General features: G+C 40.5%; 1 protein-coding gene across 2 annotated transcripts in view; it reads left to right on the top strand.

Annotated features, from left to right (window-relative positions):
* The window catches only part of HEG1 (heart development protein with EGF like domains 1), a 132,894-nt gene extending 126,711 nt beyond the window's left edge, over positions 1-6,183 (top strand). Inside the window, exon 19 of one of the 2 annotated variants that reach the window (XR_008911132.1) lies at positions 112-249. Coding sequence is in view for 1 of the 2 variants with exons in the window: in XM_056793572.1 (XP_056649550.1) it covers positions 112-261 (150 nt within the window). In the remaining variant the exon portion in view is untranslated. Of the gene's footprint in view, positions 1-111 lie in introns of both variants that reach the window. The other variant, XM_056793572.1, reaches the window with a different exon arrangement.
* The last annotated feature ends 15,410 nt before the right edge of the window (positions 6,184-21,593 follow it).

Raw genomic sequence — 21,593 nt, 5'->3', positions numbered from 1 at the left:
CCACTCAGTTTTATAAAGTGCAAAATAGTGTTTGAAATAATTTGATTATTTAATTTAAGTTCAAGAGTAATAAATTGATTCCTCTCTTTTTTATTTCCATCTCTCACCTAGCCCACAAACGTCAGGAATCCAGAACTTGAACGAAATGGTCTGTATCCTACCTACACTGGCTTGCCAGGATCTCGACATTCTTGCATCTTTCCTGGACAGTATAACCCTTCTTTCATCAGTGATGAGAGCAGGAGACGGGACTACTTTTAACACCATGGATAATGGGAAACCACTCGGTGTTATTTACACATGAATTCTATCTACTCAAAGAATGGAACTAGGAAGACACCCTGCACACTTGCTTCTTCACAGACCATTCAGAGCTGAAGGCTACATGGCAGACAAGGGATGGGACAAAAGATTCCCGGATGGCAAAGACTGAAAGGAATGACTCCAATGGGAAGCTAAATCACAAGCTGCTCATTCTTTACTCTTCAGTGTTCATATGTGTTACTGTGAAATGTGATAATGGGTCAGTAAGAACAGATTTGCTTTGAGTGACATGTCATGGATGCTACCACTAGGAATGAGTGGAAATGGTGAGGTGCCATTTCAAAGACTCAGTTGGTTGATTTGTTTGTTTTTAAATTCACTTTACCAAACTCAACTTGTTCCAGAACAGAATCCTGGCTACTCTGGACAGCTCCACTAGAAGTTGTCATTGAATGATCACTTGCAGCAAAGTATTGATTGTTTTGAACTAATTTATTTCCATAATTACAGTTTTTCTCAGTGCCTGTGCTGAACCATGAGTGTATTCTCAATGTTCTCAGGAGTGTGAATTCAATGAGGGCCCCAAAGCACTAGAGAAATTTTGTTGTAACACTTCAGTCTTCTAATATGCTTCTTTTATTCTGTATTTTCGAGCCAAATGGAAAATGAGCTGAGCCCAGGATTTACTGTATCACAGAGGGTGACCCAGGAAGTGAGGTTATGAAGGGCCACAAATTGTTATGTGAAGTAAGTTTTTTTTTTTTTTTAATCAAGGCATTGACCCTTTACAAAAATGATTCCTTTTATGGAGCTTAAGAGTTTCTTTCAACAATTTGAGATCAAAGCAATATCCTGTAGAAAGTAACGGTCATGGAATCAGCTTTGAAATCAAAGTGTTAGTTCATCTACAGTTGGGACCAGTGGATATAATTTTTGGGGTGACAACAGGGTAGGTCCCTAGAAGAGGAGCACAGAGAGCTCGAAATATGCACTAACCATCTCCTGTCTATTTCCAGTCTATGAGAATGATGTAAAGCAAAACCATCCATTTTATGTCCATTGGCTTTGCCCTGGGCTCAGGTATATAACAGAGATCATCTCTGCTGAGAAAAGCTCTTATTTATAGGTTATAAGGATATTTTTTAGGGCAGGGGTGGAAGGTCTGTGGGAGTGGGGTAGAATTGGATATTTCATTGCTTTGGGGAAAAACCAGAAACAACTGTCTCCTGCAACTGGATATTGATAGCTGCTGGAGAAATTGGCTGAACAAGCAAGCTAGACTTCACTGAAATGTCCAGGACATTGGAAACCATACAAGCTCTTCATCAAAGATTAGATAGGCCTGACGGGGCCATCGGTGAGTTCTCCTTACATGTCTGTGCTGCCTGCATCAGTAGTCTTGTCCATAGGGCTCAATGTTCAACAATTGGTCACTGAACGCTGTTTCTTCCTTGAAGATGCAACATGTAAATTGTTTTCTCTTGTCCATCAGTCTGCCCTTATTTATATTACTCTGCAGTTTCCCTGAAGTCAGGCAGTATTTCAGGGAATGTTATCAGATAGCTAAGGATTTCTAGGCAACTGAAGGCTTCAATGTCTGCTCTTTGGAAAAGGTCCTATGGATCTATTTATTATGCCCATGATCGAGGACCTCCATTGCTCACTCACCTGAGCAGCACCCAGTGTCTGGAACGATTCCAATTCTATTTCCCAAATAATATCTAAGTGTCCAGATAAGGTAAAGAAAGAACGATTTTGGAAAACTGTTGCCAACACTTAGGTGAAGTCTAACGGCAACATATTTTTTTCTGGAAATGGCATAAGCATTTTGGAAGCAGTTACTTTTGCTTCACAGAGGAATGGTTACTTCTGGGTTATTGTAGCTCTTCAAAATGCAATACGATAGGACAAGCCACTTAAAATGCTTTCTGTAGAGCATGACATTATTCTAGTAGCACTGCTTGGATGAATGCATGTGCTTTTCCATTGGTCCCTCGATTCTCTGTCTCTTTCTGTCTGTCTGTCTGTCTGTCTGTCTGTCTGTCTGTCTGTCTGTCTGTCAGTCTTTACTCTCATAAATATAGCTCTGCCATTGCAGAGAATGCTAGTTGGGTGCAATGCACCTTAGTAGTTAAAACAAATTGGCCCTCACTTCCCAGGATGTGAGCAGAAGTCAGGTTCCACTGATGAATGCAATGGTTTTTTTAAAGGCATTAAAAACTTCCTTCTGAATCATGGGTGAGATCTTCCATGACTTTGTCAGCCTACAGTAATGCTTTCCGCCTTGCTGTCTCCCCTCCTGCTGACCAGCTTAGAGTCACTACATTCTCTGGTCCTTTTAATTATGGCGCTTCACTGCAGCCTGAGACCTGTTCTTGCCATGATGGGAATGAGTAAGAGGAGCCAGGTAGGGGATGCAGATGTTGGGTAGAGCCTAGACGATGACAAGCACAACCTGCTGCTTCAGGGCAGTCAGGGGGTTGGATGGCCTCTGATGCATGGGGCAAGTCATCGCCCCCTGTCTTAGGGGGACCAGCTGCCACAAGATGGCTTTGCTCCGTCTCAGAGAAGGCTCTGTGAATCTGTTTTGAGCTGAAGTCTAAAGGAGAGAACAAGGTGATGACCAGGACTTTTCCTCCACTGATAGGACTTTAGAGAGGAAGATGCTTCACGTGAAGAGGAGGGTTTTCAGAAAGTTTGCCTCGCATGGTATCTGCACATACCACCCAGTGATGGGGGAGACAAGGAGGTCTGGGGAAGTTTACTCCGGAGGTTAATTGTATGGAGAGAAGTGTTTTGTGAGCTGTAGAACTCCCTTCTCCAGTCTGAGCATGGGAGCATAGCTTTGGAACCAGAAGGGATCTTAGAAGAGACCAACTAATCTTCCCCCCTCATTTTACGGAGGAGGAAACTGAGGTACAAAAGAGATTAAGTGACAGCCAAGGGCACAAGAAAGGAGGAAAGAACATCTGCTAAGCTTTCTGCTCACAGAGTTAACAACTCAAATATTGATGATGTGTCTACTGGATGCAAACTGGGGGCAGATTGTGGGGACAGTCTGGTACTCCTGTTTTTTACTGACCCAGATGATGCCTGTGTGGAGAGCAAGACTGGGCAACTGCAGTTTAAGTTCTTTCCACTTGATTGCCCAAACAAGGGCGAGGCCGTATCAGGAAGAACAGTGATTCTTAGGATGTATGCAGCTACTCTCCTTCCACTGCCCCCCTTGCTCTCCATGTCACTCCCCTACTCTGGAATTTATGACTCATATTGGGGAAAAAGGAGGGAGGAAGTTGTGAGCAGTTACATGGAGATAAAATGAGATTCTAAGCTGGGTCTGTGATGCATCGATAATGCAAGACCTCGATTAAATGGGTGAAACTGAGCAAGAGATTAATGAAGCCTTTGTTGGATTCAGAGGCCTCCCTTCTGCCTCAGAATGAAGTCCTTCCTTCATGTCACCTGATTTCCATGGACCCTAGTCCTTGGTTACTCAACAGAGACGAGACTAGGACAGCTGAATATGCTTCTTGTCAGACTGCCTGCTTTCTTGGTTTCTCTTCCAAAGGGGACAATTGTGGCATTCAAGTAAAAGGAAGTTGTTACCAAGAAATTCATAGAAGCAATCTTGAAATCCTTTGAATAGTTGCAATGTGTTATTGGCATTCCATCCAGCAATAACCAAATAATTGTGTTTAGGAATAAAAAAGTTAAGAAGTAGGCATGTGGTTCTTGTTTTCCATAAGGTGTTTTAAAACGGTTTATTTTTACGACTTGGTTTTGTCATTTGATACCATTATGAAAACAGGAACCTTAGTGTTGCCTACCTAGCAAGCATATTGGCATGTAGCTTTGTTTGTCAAGAGATAGTGTGGTGGTGTTTTTTACAGACAGACTTCTGTGACCTAATGAGGAGGAGAGTCACCTTGGGAGGATGCATACTTATTCCAAGATGATAGCCATCACTCAAAACCCTTTTGGAACTCTTTTCTGGATTGCTTTCAGAGCTTCCAGCACATTCTTTTGACTGTTCCCAGTGGGGGCAAATATTCATCCTTCAAAGGTGGGGCATAACTTTTAAAAACAACCAGAAGTCTTGGGGAGAGTCTAGTGATAAAATGGATGAACAAGGTGGGTAGTACCAACATTGGGGAAAAATATGGGGTGAGTATCAGGTAACAGAACTATTTTTGGGGGTGGGACTCGAGCTGCCTCTGAAAATAGCTCCCAGATAGGCTCACTGTGAGTTTAAACAATGGTAATCAATACCATTAGAATAAATGTACACTCTTAAGGTGACTACTTTGAAGGGGACGTAACTCATTTGGGCACATAGAACTCTGGCTGTGTTAAGAATAAAAATCAGCCATATCATTTTATAGTCACAACTTATATTATGGGTCTTTGGCACTTCCCTTGTGTGACTGTGCCCATTGGGAAGGTATACACTGGACTCTGAGACCTTGGCTCAGCTAGACCAAGAGAATTCAGTGTTACACAGTTTAGGCACTCTTGGCATATCTCAGCCCAACAGCCACCCAGCTAAGGCACCAATGGCTCATTATGTGTAAATTTGCACCTAAAGTTTTTGATAGGGACAGCTCAATGAAGTGCTCAGACTGCAAAATGAATGCCAGGTTCCAATGATTCAAGCAGTATTTCCTCTTTATTGAGCTGAAGCTGTAGGCCCTTCTGGGGAGAAGATCAGTACTCTTCAGACTTCCAGAAAGACAATGGATGCTTTCTTGGAGCTTCCCTCTCAGTGTGTCCTGTCTTGTCCCAAATATGCAGGACGTTGGACATCTAAGGACCACCTGATTCAGCCACTGGTGAAATATTTCGCTTCCTAATTAACTATTCACAGCAAAATCTTTTCCTTGGGTGGGATGTGTATATGTGTGTGTGTGTATGTTGAGGATGAGGTTGGAGCTCTTTTTTAGAGTGAGGAAGAATGTGAATTTCAATGCCAAATGCTTTGTTTTTCTCCTGTCCTATAAAAGATATCTCTCTTCCCTTCCCTTACTACAACAGTTTTCAGGAGGAAAAAAGTATTTCTTTTCTTCTTTCATCGAATGAACCATTCCTCCAGGAGCTCCCTGGGAGCCAGAGATGAGGGGGGGGTGTAGAATATATGCACATGTACATATACATATATATATACATATATATGATACACATGTGGAAAGAGGAAGATACATATTTTACACTGTAAGATATGGAAATGTATATGTTCATCTTTGCTCTCTGAGCCTCCAAAGAAATAGGATAATACATCTCACGAAAGTCATATGGATTAATTTGTTTAACTAAAACAACCTTTTTCTCAGTGGGATCACAATTCATCACTCTAGAGATTCATGTTTCACCCCAAAGGATATTTGTGAGTCAAGGGGTGGATGACTTGGATGTAGAGAGGCAACGGTGGTACTGAATTTAAAAACAGCCTTGAGATAGGCAACTAGCAGTCACATCGTTGGCCTCTCCCCTCCATGGAGCCTTGTCGCTCATACCTGCACCCCCGCCCCATCTCCACCTCTCCAAACCCAACCTTGTCTCCTCCATGATAGTCTATGTAGTAGGAATCTAATGTGGTGGTCCAGGTTGCTGTGGATCTTTTGTTTTATTACCTTTCCAGTTCAATTAAGCATACCATTGGTAGATGTGCTTTGGGGAACTGATCCCCACCTTCTTGCCTCCCCCTTTGCAAACCAATGAACGTGGAGCACCTGGTTTGTTGTTTTAAGAGCCCTCCCTGAGGATATTTGTTATTTAATGTTGTATCATAATGGCAACTTCCACTAATAATTCAGTACTGTAGCAGAAAAGTGTGATTTGTAAGAATTGGGTTATTTTTATACTTCTATCCACTATGTCTGGCGTTCTAGTCAGTAATATGATGCAATAAAAAAATTCCTATCACCTTCAGTGTTAACTCTTGTGTGTTGAATAGAAACGGGTATCTGTCATCTCATCTCTATGGGGAGGGACACTCTCTCCACACGTATAGTCTTTTGAGCTATCAGGAATGTTCAAGGCCATCTGATCTAAACCTCTTATTTTACAGAGAAACAAACTGAGACTCAAACAGGTTAAGTGACTTACGTAAGTTCACATTACAACAGGAGTCAAAGGCTAGATCCAGGATTCCAACTAAAGTCATCTGACTTGAAATCCACTGTTTATCTATTGTTCCAAACTACCTTTACTAATCATAGTCCCTCCCTCCCTTTTAAAAAAGCTGTTACCTTCTGTTTTAGAATCATTACTAGTATCTGTTTCAAGACAGAAGAATGGAAGGACTAGGCAATGGGGGTTAAGTGACTTACCTAGGGTCACACAGCTAGGAAGTGTCTGGGGCCAGGTTTGAACCCAGGACCTCTTGTCTTTAGGCTTGGCTCAGTCCATTGAACTATCCAGCTGCCCCTCCCCTCCCTTTTTAACTTTTACCTTCCATCTTAGAATCAATATTGTGTATTGGTTCCAAAGCAAAAGAGTAGTAAGGGCTAGGCAATGGGAGTTGTGACTTGCCCAGGGTTCTATCTTTTTAATGTGTCTGATTTCTGCTTGTGTTCTTCTAAAGATGTTCCCTAGATGACTTACTCAACATTCTATGATGGAATTATTTAAGTATTCTACTTTCTCTTTTGTTTATCTGGGAGGTTAACATTTTTTTAAATATTCATCTGTTTCACTTAGATGGTCAGACTAACTGATATATATTTGGGCAAAATAACTCCCAATAATTGCTTTAATTTCTTCTTCATTGATTGTGATTTCACCTGTTTCATTTTTGATACCAGTAATTTGTTATTTGACATTCTAGAAGCCTTCCCCTGTGTCTCTCCATGTGTCTAACTTTTGTATAACCTATATATGTGTATATGTAGGAGTATAAATTTTGAGCTAGAAGAAAGCTTAGAGGCCATGGAGCCCACCCCACCCCATTTTACAAACCCTCCCCCAGAGTTCTGATACCCTTAAGTTGATTGGGGGGGTAGCATTTAGACCAGTGATGGTGAACTTATGGCATGGGTGCCAAAGATGGCACACAGAGCACTTGCTGTGGGCATGTGGTTTGCCCCCCAGAGTTTGTTACTAGAAAGGCAGAGGGACTCAGATGGAGTTCCTGCCCTCCCCCTCTCCACCATGCCTGATGACATTTTTTCACATCCATGTCCCTCTGCCCAGCAGCCAATGGAAGGGGTGGTGGTGGCTCACATGCAGCAGAACTGGAGGGGAGCAGAACCCATGGACACTCCCCTCCCCCTCTCTAAACTCCATGAGGATATTCCTCACTTACCCTGCCCCTCCACCCAGCAGTCCAATGGGAGTGCTCACTCCCTCCCCTTTGTCAGGTAAGGTGGGGCGGGGCATGCCCAGCACTGTGGGGAGCACAACAGGCTGTCTTAGGGGTGGGGTGGGGTGGGGACAGATTCTCTATCACTGGTCTAGGCTCTCTGCAAATGACTTTAACCTCCATTGATGGTGTCTCAAATGTAGGGGGGCAGAGTACTCCCTAGTACCATTGAACCTTTGAGAGTTATGAGTACTAACAAAGGAATGTGTACTTCAGAAGGTATAATCACAAATATACAGACTTATTTCCCAACAGGCAAGAGGTTTATTCTTTCCCCTCTCCCATCTCCACACTACTCATCCCACCCCTGTTTATACACCTCAGTCTCTGGCAGAGAAAGGACTTAAGTTCATGGCTCAGCTCAATTCCTAGGGAGCCTGGAACTCTAGTTCCAAGTCCACCCCCACCCCCCCACTCCCCAGGCTGGGTTCCTGGGCACTCCGGCTTCTGAAGGCTTCCATGCCAAACTGGACAGTTGTATCCTCCCACCTGCAATGCTGTCTCCAGGGTTGTCATGGCTTAAACTCCTGGGTCCTGTGAGAATCACTTCTGGCAACCTAAAAGTGAGGGGGACAAACAACACAGAACAGAAACAATCCTGTACCCAACTCTAAGAGGCAGTGTGAAAGAGGGAGAGCTGGGGAAGGAAGGAAGTCTTTCTCTCACCAGTTCAGTTTCTGATACCCATGCTATGAATGAACTGGGGTAATGAATGAATGAAGCCAAGAAAGTCTAGAAAGAACATCAGAAAGAGGGGCAAAAGAGAACATGATCATCTCGGTCTTGCTGCTTTTAAAGATCCAGGCAGCCTATCAAAGGAGACTCACCCATGTGGTAGGGTACTGGAGGCTGCCAATGGGCAATATGAACATCTCCAATGACCTTTCAAAGATACTTCCATGTAAAACAAACTAGATGTACCCCAATAAGTCTGACTTATACACATATGAGGAAACCAAGGTGCAAAAAAACCACGTTTCTTTCTTCTTTCATAATGCCCCATCCCTCCAAGTATTTGCTTAGTCACAGCACTTTGTAGTAGGATTTGAATCCAAGTCTTCCTGACTTCAAACTCAGTATTCTATCCCCTAAACTTCTCCAAGAGTCACAAGAGGGCATTGCCCAGATAATATATTTTAATGATAAAGTAAATAGTTCTGTTTTGAGCTCTGAGGTTGTTCCATTTGGGATGAAGAAGAGACCAATGTGGGGTCTCTTAGACTTAGAGACAAAAAGAGACTTAGATTTCTAAGAGTCCTTAGTGTCTCTCTGCAATGGAACACATTAATTTCTATTGCGACTCCAACTTCATGAGCTAAATTAATGACTCAAGTTCTAGGAAGTAGCTCAATAGACGTTCAGGGGCAATGTCCCCATGATTCATTGCTGTATGGTAAATTAAATTATAGAATCATCTCTTCAGATCCAGAAGGGATCTTAAAAGACAACTAAGTCAAACTTTTTTTCTAGGTGAGGAAATTGAAGCCATGAGGTATTAGGTGACTCACCCAAAGTTGTACATAGTTTAAGTGGCAGAATAGATTCTTTGGATTTGATCAGTGTTTCATTGGACTTTGAACACGGTCTATGGATTCATAGTCATATGGATTCATATCTCCACCTGGTCTCATCTAAATATGGGAATAGGGACAGGTCCTGCCAAGGAGGGATATTTGAATGGTCTTTCTTATCGGGGAGAGGGGAAAGAGGAGAAACAGAGGAGGCCTAAGACTTATCAATATGGCACCATGAGCCATTAGATATCAACCAGAGTTCTTAGGAGTTCCTGGTTCATAAGACAACAACTAAGTAGATTCATAATCCTAATAATAGCCTTTTGAACTCATATTGGAATGAGCAGCCACAGTCAAACACATGTACTCTGACCTCAAAATTGTGATGTCAGTGGTCCTCTTTGAAAAATAAGGAAGAACAATAGAATGCTTTACAACCTTCAAAGAACCTTAAAGATAGGTAGTGTGGCAGTTATTATCCCAGTAATAATAATAACGTTTATACAGTACTTTACAAAATATTATCTCATTGTATCTTCAAAATAACCTTGGTGTGGGAGCCATCAAAGACCATGCTATTTGACATGGTCACATGTGGAAACCAGGGACTGCAAAGCAGCCCCCAGGAAAGATGAAACACCCATTCAACCCCCCTGAGTGACTTTCCTTATTAACATCCCCTTATTATGATTATTATTCTTACTTAGCCCCAGGAAAAAATAGATGAGAGCAACATGCTTACAGGGTTAATAGAGATGTCCTACTCTGTCCCCCCAGAATATCACCAGGAGATTCCACTTATAAAATTAAACTTAAGTATTCTTATGTACCCACTTAGATAGGACCCTCTGTTTTAGGCATGAAACTTCTGTCAAATCTGTGATCAGAATTCCCCAACCTAAAACTGGGCCATGTTGATCTGACCCACTAACCCTGCACTTAGCAACAGTATTTTTGTTGACTATCTCTTTAGGCTTCATGTCTGTTGTTAGGATATATGGAAACATGTATGTTGAAAATTAAATGGTGTGCCAAGTAGATATCTGACCATGAGGGTATAAAATAAACCCAAGCTTCAGCCAAGGCAGAGCAGCTTTTCCTGTGAAACCTGTGCTGTGGGTTGAATATGAAAGCTGTGTCCCATTCATCATGCCGCTGACACCATCCCACCTCCAAGACCCCATCCCCTGTGGGAGGCAGGACCACTCCACAGCACCTTGGAAAATAGGTGTTGTTATTATCCCTGTTTTATAAATGAGGGAACTGAATCTGAGAAAATGGGAGGGATATGCATAGGGTCACAGGACTAGTCCTTTCCTGAGGCCAGATTTGAATTTCAATTTTCCTGACTCCAGATCTAGTGCTCTCCCACCAAGCCATTCTACCAGTCTTGACAAAGGAAGAGAATGAGTCTCCAAGAGGCTGAGGGTCATAGATTTCAGTCACACCATATCTAAGTGCCTTAGATCAGACTCAAACTCAATCCATTAACAAACATTTATTAAGTGCCTAATATGGATCAGGCCCTGTGATGTAAGACAGTGGTAATAAAAACAAAAAAAATGATGCAGTCTCTGCCCTCATGGAGCTTATAGTCAATGAGAGTAGGCAACATGTACACAGTATAGTAGTTAAAGAATAAATAAATTGAATAAAAATAATAAGGAAAATATATAACTAACTCACAAATAAATAAATACAAGGAATACTGTAAGAAATGATGAAAAGACAGATTTTAGAAAAGTATGGAAAGATTTGCATGAAATAATGAAGAATAAAATGAGCAGAACCAAGAGCATGTTGTATATAGTAATAGCAACAGTGTTCAAAGAATTAATGAGAATGACTGAGTTATTATGAATTATGTGGACAGTCAAATCAATTTTAAAGGACCTATAAAGAAAGATGTTATCCGTCTCCAGAGAAAGAACTTATATGCGAAAATATAGTTTACTCTGTCTGTCTGTCTGTCTCTCATTAAGTATTATGGGACTTTAAATGATGTTTGTGTCTGATTCCAGAAAAAGGAACTGACAATAAGCCATTGATCAGTGTGGAAAAGCACAGGATCATGGATGCCAACAACCTCTGTGAGGGTGATGAGTATCAATGCCAAGGTAGAGGACCTGTCTCAGGGAACTTGAGGAAGTGGCTGTTCAGCAGGATCTGAAGCTGGACTTCCCAGTTTTCTGCCTTTAAGATATGAGACTAAAATATATCTCTATTTGGCTTTAACTCTGGCTTGCTATCCCTCTAATTGCCATAGAAATCAGACCAGAGGATCATATTTCCCTTTTTGTCAGTCTTTTGTCCCTCCTTTCTTTTTTAGTATGGCAATTTTCTATATGGCTGATGGTGGGTAACTGCAATATTGCTGCACCTGTCCTACATGCTTGTAGGATATAAGCTATCTTGATTAGACCTTGTTAGTGAATCAAAGACTTATTATGATTTTAATTTATACTTATAATACTATAAACATATGATTTTTAATATATGCATTTTTAAATTTAATTTTCTCTTGTTTGGGAGAGAATGGATTAATATGTTATTTATTTTTTTTAAATCAGTAACCTAACTTTTATTTTAGCCATACATATTGTATCATTTCTATTGTTGATGCATGTTCTCATGAGGAGGAGATTGTGTAATTATCCTAAAAGTTCAAAGTCTAAGGTCTTTTTTAGGAAATTTTAGGAAAAGATAATCTCTAATACCCTGGACCAGGAAAGATTTTCTGGAGAAGATGCTGTGAGGATGCTTGTAGAAGTCAAACATTACATTATGAGATTCAGGGTGAACCTTTGGACATAATGAACTGAACTGAGCAGGGTTGAGCCCCACCACCTTCATTTATCTTGATTGTAAACACTTATGCCAAACAAGGAAATGGCCCCAGTAATTCTTTGTCAATGTGCCTATCAATCATTTTTCTCTCTCCTCTTTCTTTTAATTACTCAAATGTAACTCCCTCCATCAAATATACAATATCTTTTGTGCTCTTATGCTCCCTGATGAAGAAATCCTAAATGTATAGATTCCATATGTGGAATGATTCACTGGGGAGGTCTATATGTTAATCTCCCAGAGAACTAAAAGTGGGGAGATTTAACATGCTGGCCTGCCAAAGAATTGGGGTGGGGGGGTGGGAATTGTATAAATTAAATATCTTGGGGACCTCCAATGCAGTCCAATCCAGAAACACTTAACATAGGAATCCAGCAGCTGGACCATCAAAAAGTCCCATTGGCCAATTGAAGGATCTGGGGAAGAAGCTTGGGTGAGGCTTGGAAAGCCATCTCAGGAACTTGGTTTCTTTCTTGGCTCCTGTCCCCTCCCCTACCCCACCTCTGATCTTGAGTCATCTTGACAGCTCTTATCTTGCTTTAATTTCTAGAAAGTGTCAGTGTGGGGAACCCTGTATAGGGCTAGAATCTGGGACCTGCTCTTACTTTAAGTTAGAAAGGCTGGAAACCTTATTTCTCTTTTTCTTTCTGTTTACTAATAAATACTTATAAATTTAGTATAAAGTCTACCAGATTCCTTTCTATTCACAATGCTATATACATATAAACACTAACAAAGGCCAAGATTTGACATATATGTGGGGTTTGGAAGGAGGGAAACAGCTTGAAATTCAAATATAACAAAAAATAAAACCAAATTAATATTAAAAAGAGAATAAATAGACTTCCGGGTAATCATGACTGCAATCTAGATGCCACACGCTTCCTCTCCCTGGCACCAAATGAAATAGACTACATCAAAGGAGCATAAAAATCACCTTTGGAGGAACAGAAAGACTCCCCAGTACTCCCCAGTACACCACAGAGGTGAAGGTACGTGGGGTTTGAACATTTCCACACTATAATAAGAAGAAGGAAAAGCTTGCACAGAAACGTGAACTGAGCCGCCCTTCCCCCCCACCCCCCACCTCCCACACCAAACCAGAGTGAACTACCGGACTGCTCACTGGGACAGTGAGTGAGTGGGGAACGTCTCTGTCTGGGGGGGGGGCACTCCAGGGTCCTTGGGATCTGGGGACTGCCAGGAAAAAACATCTCAGGGCGGTTTCATGGGAGAATCCTGCGCTGAGCATGGGCCGTAGAGCCTTACTTGGGGCGGTTGTGCTGAGCATCTGGGCGGAGCTAAACACCAGGGGCGGACCACGTGCTGATTATCTGGGTGGAGCTGAACACCTGGGCACTTTGGCTGTGATCAGGGGCCCAGCACTCTAAGAAACCTCGGAGGCTGGGAAGAATTAGTCTGAGGCAACCTAAATTCACAGAAAACCTGCCCATATCACCCAGACCCCAGACCAAAAAGGAAAGGGGAATAAAACCACCAAAGGGATGGCTCACATGGCCCAAAATCAAGCCTCCAGGAAGAAAGGGAAAAAGGTGACTACTGAAAACTTTTATGGTGGAAGAACCCAAGGAAAAGAAGAGAAAGAGTACGAAATCCAAAAAAAAAAAAAAATCAGAACATGCCTCCCAAAATGGAAACTATCAACAAGCTCTGGAAGATCACAGACTGGAACTTACCCAAAAGATGGAAACCTGGAAAGAAAAATGGGAGAAAGAGATCAGCAGTCTGACAGATAAGACTGCTCAATTGGAAAAAGAGCTCGAAGCATCCAATAGAAGGGCAGACAAAGCTGAAAAGCAAAACCAGTCCCTAATGACCAGAATTAAGCAACTCGAAGAAAGTGAGATCATAAAACAGCAAGAATCAATAAAGCAAACCCCAAAAATTAATGAGTTAGAAGAAAACATAAAATATCTCACTGAAAAGGTCACAGACTTGGAAAACAGAGGAAGAAGAGACAACTTCCGAATTATTGGTCTCCCAGAAAAACCAGAGATAAACAATAAACTCGATATTATTCTACAGGAGATTATAAAAGAAAATTGCCCCCATGTTCTGGAGCAAGGGGCAAAATAGAAATAGAAAGGGTTCATAGAACACCCTCTATACTAAATCCACAAAAGACAACCCCTAGGAATGTAATTGCCAAATTCAAGAGCTTCCAAGAAAAGGAGAAAATCCTACAAGAAGCCAAGAAGAAAAGCTTCAGATATAGGGGGGCTCCCATAAGGATCATACAGGACTTAGAGGGAAACACATTAAGAGACCACAAAGCATGGAACACAATATTTAGAAAGGCAAGAGACCTGGGTCTCCAACTAAGAATCAACTACCCAGCAAAACTGACTATATACTTCCAGGGGAAAGTATGGGCATTCAACAAAATAGAAGATTTCCAAGCATTTGATAAGAAAAGACCAGAACTTAGTGGAAAACTTAATATCCAAGCACAGAAAACAAGAGAAACATGAAAAGGTAAATATGAAAGAAAGGGAAAAGGAGATAAATCTTATCTTTTTGTTTAAGTCAAACTCTCTTCTATAAGGACTACATTTACATCAAATTATATATATTAATATGTGGGGAAAATGTTTTGTGTAACCCTCAAAAATTGTATGCATCATAAGATTAGTTAGAAGAAACATGCTTAGGGAAAGATTGGGGCATTAAGAAGATTTGGGGAAAGTGGGGGCAAAGAAAGGAAAAGGGAGGGGGGAACCATCGATAACACTAAGATTTACTTCAAGAAATAGGGGAAGACTTAATAGAATAATCTTTCCCATATAAAGATACACATGGGAAGGGGAGGGGAAGAACTCTCATATGAGAAGGAGAGGAAGAGAGCGTGAAGTGGAATTACTTAAACCTTACTCTCAGTGAAATCAAATCTGAGAGGGAAGAACATCTAGATCCAGTGGGATCCTGAATTCTATCTTATCCAAAAGGGCAAGAAAGAAAGGAAAATTGAGGAGGGGGAGGGGAGGGAGTATAAAAAGGGAGGAAAGGAGAGGGGGGAGGGAAAGGGAGCATAAAAATGGAGGGGCTAGAAAGGGAAGCATATCAAGGGAGGGGACTAGGGGGACTGACCTAAAGTAAATCACTGGTTCAAAAGGAGATAGCTAAAGAAGAAAGGTCAGAACTAGGGGAAGATATCAAAATGCCAGCGAATCCACAAATGACAATCATAACTTTGAACATGAATGGGATGAACTCACCCATAAAATGTAGACAAATAGCAGATTGGATTAGAACCCCAAACCCTACCATTTGTTGTCTTCAAGAAATACATATGAGTCGGGTTGACACTCACAAGGTTAGAATTAAAGGTTGGAGTAAGACCTTTTGGGCCTCAACTGATAGAAAGAAGGCAGGAGTTGCAATCATGATATCTGTCAAAGCCAAAGCAAAAATAGACCTGATCAAAAGGGATAGGGAAGGTAAATATATTCTGTTAAAAGGGAGTATAGACAATTAGGAAATATCACTAATCAACATGTATGCACCAAATGGTATAGCATTCAAATTTTTAATAGAGAAACTAGGAGAATTGAAGGAGGAAATAGACAGTAAAACCATATTAGTGGGAGACTTGAACCAACCACTATCAAATTTAGATAAATCAAACCAAAAAATAAACAAGAAAGAGGTAAAAGAGATGAATTAAATCTTAGAAAAATTAGAGTTAATAGACATATGGAGAAAAATAAATAGGGACAAAAAGGAATACACCTTCTTCTCAGCACCACATGGCACATTCACAAAAATTGACCATACATTAGGTCACAGAAACATGGCACTCAAATGCAGAAAAGCAGAAATAATAAAGACAGCCTTTTCAGATCACAAGGCAATAAAAATATTGATCGGTAAGGGTACATGGAGAGCCAAATCAAAAATTAATTGGAAATTAAATAATATGATACTCCAAAATCGGTTAGTTAGAGAAGAAATCATAGAAACAATTAATAATTTTATTGAGGAAAATGACAACAGCAAGACATCCTTTCAAACCTTATGGGATGCAGCCACAGCAGTACTTAGAGGAAAATTCATATCCCTGAGTGCATATATTAACAAATTAGGGAGGACAGAGATCAAGGAATTGGAAATGCAAATCAAAAAACTTGAGAACAAACAAATTAAAAACCCCCAGAAGAAAACCAAACTAGAGATCCTAAAAATTAAGGGAGAAATTAATAAAATCGAAAGTGACAGAACTATTGAGCTAATAAACAAGACTAGAAGCTGGAACTTTGAAAAAAGAGACAAAATAGACAAAGTGCTGGTCAATCTAATTAAAAAAAGGAAAGAAGAAAGGCAAATTAACAGCATCAAGGATGAAACGGGGGACATCACCTCCAATGAAGAGGAAATTAAGGCAATCATTAAAAACTACTTTGCCCAACTATATGGCAATAAATATATCAACCTAGGTGATATGGATGAATACTTACAAAATATAAGTTGCCTAGACTAACAGAAGAAGAAATAGATTTCTTAAATAATCCCATATCAGAATTAGAAATCCAACAGGCCATCAAAGAACTTCCTAAGAAAAATTCCCCAGGGCCTGATGGATTCACCAGTGAATTCTATCAAACATTCAAAGAACAGCTAATCCCAATACTATACAAACTATTTGACATAATAAGCAAAGAGGGAGTTCTACCAAACTCCTCTTATGACACAAACATGGTACTAATTCCAAAGCCTGGCAGGCCAAAAACAGAGAAAGAAAATTATAGACCAATCTCCCTAATGAATATAGATGCAAAAATCTTAAATAGGATACTAGCAAAAAGACTCCAGCAAGTGATCAGAAGGGTCATCCACCATGATCAAGTAGGATTTATACCAGGGATGCAGGGCTGGTTCAATATTAGGAAAATTATCCACATAATTGACCACATCAACAAGCAAACCAACAAGAACCACATGATTATCTGAATAGACGCAGAAAAAGCCTTTGATAAAATACAACACCCATTCCTACTAAAAACACTAGAAAGCATAGGAATAGAAGGGTCGTTCCTAAAAATAATAAACAGTATATATCTAAAACTATCAACTAATAATCATCTGCAATGGGGATAAACTAAATCCATTCCCATTAAGATCAGGAGTGAAACAAGGATGCCCATTATCACCTCTATTATTTGACATTGTACTAGAAACACTAGCAGTAGCAATTAGAGAAGAAAAAGAAATTGAAGGCATTAAAATAGGGAAGGAGGAGACCAAATTATTGCTCTTTGCAGATAACATGATGGTCTACTTAAAGAATCCTAGAGATTCAACCAAAAAGCTAATCAAAATAATCAACAACTTTAGCATAGTTGCAGGATACAAAATAAACCCACATAAGTCATCAGCATTTCTATATAATTCCAACACAGCTCAGCAGCAAGAACTAGAAAGAGAAATCCCATTCAAAATCACCTTAGACAAAATAAAATACTTAGGAGCCTATCTCCCGAGACAAACACAGGAACTATATGAACACAACTACAAAACACTCTCCACACAACTAAAACTAGACTTGAGCAATTGGAAAAACATTAACTGCTCATGGATAGGACGAGCCAATATAATAAAAATGACCATCCTACCCAAACTTATTTATCTATTTAGTGCCATACCCATTGAACTCCCATAATATTTCTTTACTGATTTTGAAAAAACCATAACAAAGTTCATTTGGAATAACAAAAGATCAAGGATATCCAGGGAAATAATGAAAAAAAAATACAAAGGAAGGGGGCCTTGCAGTCCCAGATCTCAGGCTATATTATAAAGCAGCGGTCATCAAAACAATTTGGTACTGGCTAAGAGACAGAAAGGAGGATCAGTGGAATAGACTGGGGGCAAGTGACCTCAGCAAGACAGTATACGATAAACCCAAAGATCCGAGCTTTGGGGACAAAAATCCACTATTTCATAAAAAACTGCTGGGAAAATTGGAAGACAGTGTGGGAAAGATTAGGAATAGATCAACACCTCACACCCTACACCAAGATAAATTCAAAATGGGTGAATGACTTGAACATAAAGAAGGAAACTATAAGAAAATTAGGCAAACACAGAATAGCATACATGTCAGACCTTTGGGAAGGGAAAGACTTCAAAACCAAGCAAGACTTAGAAAGAGTTACAAAATGCAAAATAAATAATCTGGAATACATCAAATTGAAAAGTTTTTTGTACAAACAAAGCCAATGTAACCAAAATCAGAAGGATAGCAACAAATTGGGAAACAATCTTAATAGAAACCTCTGACAAAGGTTTAATTACTCAAATTTACAAAGAACTAAATCAATTGTACAAAAAATCAAGCCATTCTCCAATTGATAAATGGGCAAGGGACATGAACAGGCAGTTCTCAGCCAAAGAAATAAAAACTATTAATAAACAAATGAAAAAGTGCTCTGCATCTCTTATAATCAGAGAGATGCAAATCAAAACAAATCTGAGGTATCACCTCACACCTAGCAGATTAGCTAACATGACAGCTATGGAAAGTAATGAATGCTGGAGGGGAGGTGGCAAAGTGGGGACACTAATTCATTGCTGGTAGAGTTGTGAATTGATCCAACCATTCTGGAGGGCAATTTGGAACTATGCCCAAAGGGCGATGAAAGACTGTCTGCCCTTTGATCCAGCTATAGCACTGCTGGGTTTGTACCCCAAAGAGATAATAAGGAAAAAGACGTGTACAAGAATATTCATAGCTGCACTCTTTGTGGTGGCCAAAAACTGGAAAACGAGGGGATGCCCATCAATTGGGGAATGGCTGAGCAAATTGTGGTATATGTTGGTGATGGAATACTATTGTGCAAAAAGGAATAATAAAGTGGAGGAATTCTATAGACTGTAACGACCTCCAGGAAGTGATGCAGAGCGAAAGGAGCAGAACCAGGAAAACATTGTACACAGTGTGTACATTGTGGTACATTGTGGTACAATCGAAGGTGATGGACTTCTCCATTAGTGGCGGTGTAATGTCCCTGAACAATCTGCAGGGATCTAAAAAACACTATCCTCAAGCAGAGGATAAACTGTGGGAGTAAAAACACCAATGAAAAGCAACTGCTTGACTACAGGGGTTGAGGGGATATGACTGAGGAGAGACTCTAAATGAACACTCTAATGCAAATACCAACAACAGGGAAGTGGGTTCGAGTCAAGAACACATGCGATAACCAGTGGAATCGTGTGTCGGCTATGGGAGAGGGAAAGGTGGGGGGAGGGGGGGCGGGGAGGAAAAGAAAATGATCTTTGTTTCCAGTGAATAATGTTTGGAAATGACCAAATAAAATAATGTTTAAAATTAAAAAAAAAAGAGAATAAATACAACAATTTCTGGGGAAAGGCACTAACAGCCGAGTGCTTCAGGAAAGGTCTCATTTAGGAGGTAGTTCTTTTTAAAAATATATATATTTCTAAAGCCTTTATTTTTCTATCTTTGTAACAATTCTAGGGCAAAAGGGCTAGGCAGATAGGATTAAGTAACTTCCTATCTTGAGTCTTGCTCAATTCCAGCCAAAGTGCTATTCATTTGTTTGCTTATTTTTTTAAACCCTTACCTTCAGTTCTCAGACAGAAGAGCAGTAAAGGTTAGGTAACTGAGGTTAAGGGACTTGCTCAGGGTCATACAGCTAGCTAGTGTCTGAGACCAAGTTTGAACTCAGGTCCTCCTGACTCTAGGTCTGCACTTAGCTGTCCCAGGAGGTAGCTCTGAGCCTGAGTTTTGAAGGAAACCAGAGATTCTAAGGATTTGTGGTGAGGAGAATGCATTCTAGGAATGGAGGAGAGGTACAAAAGTGGGTGATGGAAGGTCAAGTGTGAGGAGCAGCAAAGAAGGCCAGCCTGGCTGAACAGGAGAATGCACAAAAGGGAGCAAAATGTACAATAAGCCTGTAAATATAATACAGGTTGGAGCCAGCATATGAAAGATTTAAATGCCAAACAGAAGATTTTATATTTTATTCTAGAAGTAACAGAGAGACAGGGAAGCTAGGTGGCACAGTGGATAGTGCCATGGGCTTGGAGTCAGGAAAGATGAGTATCTTTATGAGTTCAAATCTTACTAGCTATGTGACCCTGGGCAAATGACTTCATATTGTTGGCCTCAGTTTTCTCATCTATAAAATAAGCTGGAAAAAATGACAAACTACTTCCAAGAAAACCCCAAATGGGGTCACGAAGTATCTGACACAACTTAAATGACTCAATAGCAAGTAGGGAGGCATGGCAATTTAGAGAGCAGAGGAATGATGTGGTCATATCTATGCTTAAGGAATATCTCTTCAAAGGGCACCCAGGTCACTCAATGGATGGAATACCAGGCCTGGAGACAGGGAGTCCTGGGTTCAAATTTAGCCTCAGATATTTGCTATGTGACCGTAGGGAAGTCACTTAATCCCCATTGCCTAGCCCTTACTGCTCTTCTGTCTTAGAATGGATGCTAAGTATAATTCCTTTTTTAAAAAATAATATTTTATTTGATCATTTCCAAGCATTATTCATTAAAGACAAAGATCATTTTCTTTTCCTTCCACCCCCCATAGCTGAGGCGTGATTCCACTGGGTGTCACATGTGTTCTTGATTCGAACCCATTTCCATGTTGTTAATATTGCATTAGAGTGTTCATTTAGAGTCTCTCCTCTGTCATGTCCCCTCAACCGCTGTATTCTGGCAGTTGCTTTTCCTCGGTGTTTCTACTCCCACAGTTTGTCCTCTGCTTATGAATAGTGATTTTTTCTCCTAGATCCCTGCAGATTGTTCAGGGACATTACACCGCCACTAACGGAGAAGTCCATTACGTTCGATTATACCACCGTGTATCAGTCTCTGTGTACAATGTTCTCCTGGTTCTGCTCCTCTCACTCTGCATCACTTCCTGGAGGTCGTTCCAGTCTCCATGGAATTCCTCCACTTTATTATTCCTTTGAGCACAATAGTACTCCATCACCAACATATACCACAATTTGCTCAGCCATTCCCCAATTGAAGGGCATCCCCTCGTTTTCCAGTTTTGGGCCACCACAAAGAGCGCAGCTATGAATATTTTTGTACAAGTCTTTTTGTCCATTATCTCTTTGGGGTACAGACCCAGCAGTGCTATGGCTGGGTCAAAGGGTAGACATTCTTTTGTCGCCCTTTGGGCATAGTTCCAAATTGCCCTCCAGAATGGTTGGATCAGTTCACAACTCCACCAGCAATGAATTAGTGCCCCTACTTTGCCACATCCCCTCCCGCATTCATTACTTTCCTTTGCTGTCATGTTAGCCAATCTGCTAGGTGTGAGGTGATACCTCAGAGTTGTTTTGATTTGCATCTCTCTGATTATAAGAGATTTAGAACACTTTTTCATGTGCTTATTAATAGTTTTGATTTCTTTATCTGAAAACTGCCTGTTCATGTCCCTTGCCCATTTGTCAATTGGAGAATGGCTTGATTTTTTGTACAATTGATTTAGCCCTTTATAAATTTGAGTAATTAAACCTTTGTCAGAGGTTTCTATGAAGATTTTTTCCCAATTTGTTGTTTCCCTTGTGATTTTAGTTACATTGGTTTTGTTTGTACAAAA

The sequence above is a fragment of the Monodelphis domestica genome, chromosome 4, assembly GCF_027887165.1.
Source record: "Monodelphis domestica isolate mMonDom1 chromosome 4, mMonDom1.pri, whole genome shotgun sequence".
Lineage (NCBI taxonomy): Eukaryota > Metazoa > Chordata > Mammalia > Didelphimorphia > Didelphidae > Monodelphis > Monodelphis domestica.
This window is presented reverse-complemented; position numbering and strand designations above follow the sequence as displayed.